General features: G+C 37.9%; 1 protein-coding gene across 1 annotated transcript; it reads right to left on the minus strand.

Annotated features, from left to right (window-relative positions):
* Positions 1–381: 381 nt before the first annotated feature.
* Positions 382–3681, minus strand: LOC141647765 (uncharacterized). The gene is made up of 3 exons (XM_074456094.1): positions 3012–3681; positions 2175–2305; positions 382–1550 (listed from the first exon to the last, which is right to left on the minus strand). Exons 1-3 carry the CDS (start codon positions 3234–3236, stop codon positions 800–802), a joined length of 1107 nt encoding a protein of 368 aa, XP_074312195.1. The 5' UTR covers positions 3237–3681; the 3' UTR covers positions 382–799.
* Between the last annotated feature and the right edge of the window lie 1291 nt (positions 3682–4972).

Here is a 4972-nt window from a genome sequence, read left to right on the forward strand (position 1 = left end):
TTTTAATATGTGAGGTATGTTATCTTTAGGGGTAGTACTTACATCCATGAATTTCTCTATGTAATGTCGATAGATGACCTTTATCTTATATAAGTCAACAAGTTCACTAACAGATTTTTAACTTGCAAGTGATAGAGGAACAACTTCAATGTATAGTTTACTCTTCATAGGAGGTCGATTTCCTGACTATACTAAGCCTTAACATTCTCTATGAAATCATCTTGTGAGTACGTCTTCCGCAAGTGCATTGAAAATTAGAGAATGAGAAGTGTCCTCAAACCAACCATAAAACTACTCGGTAGCTGTTTACCGTCATCATGTGCTGTAACCATCATCACATGATAATGTAGCCATTCTACTTCATCAACAAATGGAATCGAATGATAATTTAAAACCATCTGGATAAATATAGAGTAATGATTAATTCTTACAAATCTACAGACTAAAAACTCGAGTAATCCATATTACAATCATCCTCTATGGTTCCATAACCGAGGACCTTGAACTTTTCAATACACGAATCTCTCCACCATGAGCTGTTCGGTATAAATAAGTTAACATGTAATAGCTGGAGGTGTGGATGGAATGCTTCACAATTCACATGTATAATATGTAACTCCCTCATACTTATCGTACAAAAACTCATCAGTTTTGTGCTTACCATAATGACACCTTCACTGTCAACCTGTACCAGAAAACACGCCTTTTCCACAATTCTTCTTCAAATACATTAGGCCAAAAAAATAGTCACGTCCTAGAAATGCAAGTAGGGCACGAAAATGCAAGTAGGGCACGATGCTTAATCAAGGGCAGCTTTCGATTTTCGACCAGACATTGGTTTCGGCAAGCCATCAAAAATTGGATTGGCAAGAGCCTGCAAATCGGGCTTGAGTGACCACGTGGACGTTTTCCAAATAGATAAATTACCATTCCCGTCTTGATCTTGTAAACTCGGAGTACTGGAGGATTTTCTCACTCTAGAAGTGCCTTCACCCATTATGTAATCCCCAAGGTTATTCGGAAACCCATTTGCACCGCCTAATTCTCCTTCGGAAGCCAGGTTAGTACGACTTGCTGCTTTTGTTCTGAGGGCTAACCCCTTCCCTGTCATTGCAGAAAACCAACCACCACTTCCATTTTCTTCTTTCAGCAATTTCTCAGGAGTACGAGTCTCTTCTGTTTTCTCAGTATGAGTATTTAGTTTACCAATATACTTGCGATAAATTGCATCTACATTAATAGCCAAATCATCTTCCTCAGTTTTGAAGCCGTTAGCCACACTTCTGGATCTCCGGTGTTGACTGAAAGGAAGGTTCATTGTTGATGAAGCTGATGATGATGAAAATGCCTCATTTTCTTGGTGTCTCGTAGATCCTTTGTTGTAAACTGCCATTTCATAGCTTTCAGAAGAATTTCTACGACTATTGAGCCCATAGTAGTCCCGTAAAGAGCACATAGCAGGTGAGAGCTTGCGATCTGGAGTCAGTTTCAGTGATTGAAATGATTCATGAACATCAGATTGCATTTGGCGAGACGGAGTTTCGTCAGAGCTGCATGGTTTGTGACATTGTTAATTGATGCAACACTTCTTAATAGTACAAAATGATTCACTGCAAATAAAGAAAGGCTAGGTTGTAGTTAAATTCTAGCCTTCCAATTCCAGCATCGCCTAAAGAGAGCAACATTATAGTTTAAACGGTTTCCATTCCCTACGGAGCCAAAGACGCAATCCTCTTTTGGTTCTAGACTAGGATGCAATTGAGCTTAAGCACTCACTAAACTGACAGTACTTCATTTTATGGAGAAGTAACAGTAATTGATACAATTTTTAACATAATCCGAAACGTCTCTGTGTTGTTAACATAATATCAAGGTTGCGTACAATCATCTATAGCCTCACCATTCCAACGAGCCCTTGAGGCATGTTCTATATTGTTGTTGTATAATGTTATGTTAAACGTAACATACACAAAAGGCTACTTTTTGCTAAAAATAACAACGTAAGCACTCAAAGAAAGATATATTACACAATCGACATTGACCACATACACACAAACCAGTAAATGAAAAAGAATGTGAGTCTCACAACACGAACTTGGAATTTGAATTCAGATAAGCAGTCAAGATTGAAACAGAGAAAACTGAGATTAAGAAAAGGGTGCCAGATAACATACCCGACAGAGCTGCGGCCATTGGATAAGCAATGCGAAGGGGGATGCCTTCCTGGAAGTGGAATTTGAAGCGTCTTGAGAGCATACATTTGAAGATCTGTTACCAGGCCGTTCATCTTCTTTATGTCAGCAACCTATATACGACCAGATGCTTTGTGAACATTACATAGTACTTCCATCACTATAACAGTTGATCAAGACCTAGCAAGTACTCCGTAACAAGTTTATTTTATGCACGAAATACTAAAACAAGGAGGGTGAAGCTTTAATGATAAGAATTTAGTTAGTCAAGCTGATGAAAGGTATACATACACCTATAGATTACGGAGTACAATGCAAAGAAAAATCCACAAGACCATATTGTAAACAAAGCAACATCCACACCCAGAGTGAGACATCACCAATTAGGTTATCCTTATGTCATCTACAAGACGATCACACACATATGAGAACGGCCCAAATAGTCAAGTATTAGAAGCTCATTGTAAATTGTTAATGGTTTAGAGACGCAATAATGACACATAGGGTTCTTGTAGGATCACTCCTCATATTATGATTCATCTCAACTACCACACCCAAGCCGGGAAAAACGACACCAATGTCAATACCAAAACGAAAACTTGATGATATTGTTAAACTCGTGAAAAGGGCCTGAGCCACGGTGATAAATAGGGGAGCGAACCCACAAGTCATCCTAAAACCAATTGGTGATAAGCACCCAATTCCTAACGAACCTCCGACCATAATATCTCATTTCTTAATTTATGTAGATATGATAAGGGCATATCAAAGAAAAACACAAACAAATAGGAGTAATTGAAGAAACAAAATAGCGCATACCTCGACACCGTATCTGATGGCAATACCGGCAAGAGTATCCATCTTGGTGACATGATGCTCGATAGGTGATGAGGATGACGACATCTTCGAAGAAGAGCCATTGATCAACTGACTATGACCATTTTGTATCTCGTGATAACCGTACGTCCCTCCGTTTCCGTTAACGTCGCTATTTTTAAAACCGTTTCCATATCCATTCACATTAATTATTGTCTCAAATCCCATTTTTATGGATGGATCGTCACATCACTCTGAACCTTCATCACCGACACCCAAAATAGTTGGCAATCAAGATACCTTTTGGAGGTGAATATGCTGGAATCGTACGGAGCAGAATTGATTAAAGCGAATTAGCGAAATCAGCTAAGACAATCAATTCAAATCGGACCGTCGGTGGTGCTTCAAACCCTAAAAAAATCGGCTTGGAATTAAAAAAAAAACACAGAGAGAGAGAGAGAGAGAGAAAAGAGGAGACAAGGAAGATGAAAAACAAGAAAAATGATTAGGAGAAAAATTGGGGGAATTTTGGATGGGTAAAGCGGAAAAGGTGGCAGGATCGGAGGAGAGAGAAATTCTGAGATTCAGAGTTCATCAAATATCAAATACTAAACGATTTTAATTTGTTGAGGAATGTTTTAGTTAATCCAACTAGTGTTGTGAAATTAAAAGTAGAGTAATTTAATAATTACACCCTTTTATATACCACTTTTTTAAAATTACTCCCTTATAAAAACTTTTTAATAATTTACTCCCATAAAATGTTCTCAGGCCAAAAATTACACCCAATTCTACTTTCAGGTGAAAAGTGTTTTAATATGACGAAATTGCCCCTGGGTCAATATTTAGACATCCCTCAATTCATTTTTAATTTTGTTCCTATTCTACCAATTACAACTTTTAACCCCAAAAATTTCCCTCAATTTTCCCCCTAATTTACTTCTGTTGTGAATCAACTTGCTTGAAGAATAATTTCTGGGATTTAAACCCCAATTTTTCTGGATAATGCTCAATCTGAAAATGTTGAGGACTTCGTGGACCCTGGTAATACTATCGCTCATTCTCCTTACTGAGACAAGAAGGCAGGAATGCAGCTCCCCTTTTGACATTTTATGCGCCAAAAGGGTTTTTGTCATCTGGGGATATGCAGCTTCTTAATAATGTCCGCTCGTTTCGTGTTCCTCATGTTTGGTTATTGAGTTGATTTCAATATACAAATGCTGGACAAAAACCACACTATTCTTGCTTCTAATATTTTAATTTAATACTCCGTAATAAACTTGTAACAAATACATTTCGTAGTGTGTAATGTGACTTTGATTGATGCCCCTTGATTGATGCCCAGATGACAAAAAAACCCAGATTTATGTGACTTTACAGAGGTAAGGAATTTGACGATCTATGTCGGAAATATAGTGTCACGACAGTGGTTGTGTGGCTTGAGTCCGGTGTTGCGGGTGGTGGTAGATGGGATGAGTCGAAAGGGATAGGGTGGTGAGGGCGGTCGGCGTCGGAAATCTAAGGAGGCAGGAGAAGAATGGAGGGAGTGTTAGTTTATGGGTTGAAGGAGGGAGATGAAATGGATTGAAAGAGGGAGGGGTAGTTTCGTCCAAAAATTATACTTTTAAACTGAAAATCTGATTTTTGACGGAAAATGTCGTCTGAAGGTGAAAATGGGTGCAATTTTTGACCTGAGAACATTTGATGGGAGTAAATTATTAAAAAGTTTTCATAAGGGATTAATTTTAGAAAAGTGGTATATAAAAGGGGGTAATTATTAAATTACTCTTAAAAGTATGTAGAATTATGGGTCGTGCTTTTTTTTATGTACGAATTTTTTCTTCATGCATGTCTTTTACAATTTTTCTCTTATTATTTTCACAAATTCTCATTATAGACGGACACTATCCGTCGTCTATACGTATAGACGGATACCATTTCCCCTCACAAAATATCCATTTGTC

The sequence above is a fragment of the Silene latifolia genome, chromosome 3, assembly GCF_048544455.1.
Source record: "Silene latifolia isolate original U9 population chromosome 3, ASM4854445v1, whole genome shotgun sequence".
NCBI classification, from domain to species: Eukaryota; Viridiplantae; Streptophyta; class Magnoliopsida; order Caryophyllales; family Caryophyllaceae; genus Silene; species Silene latifolia.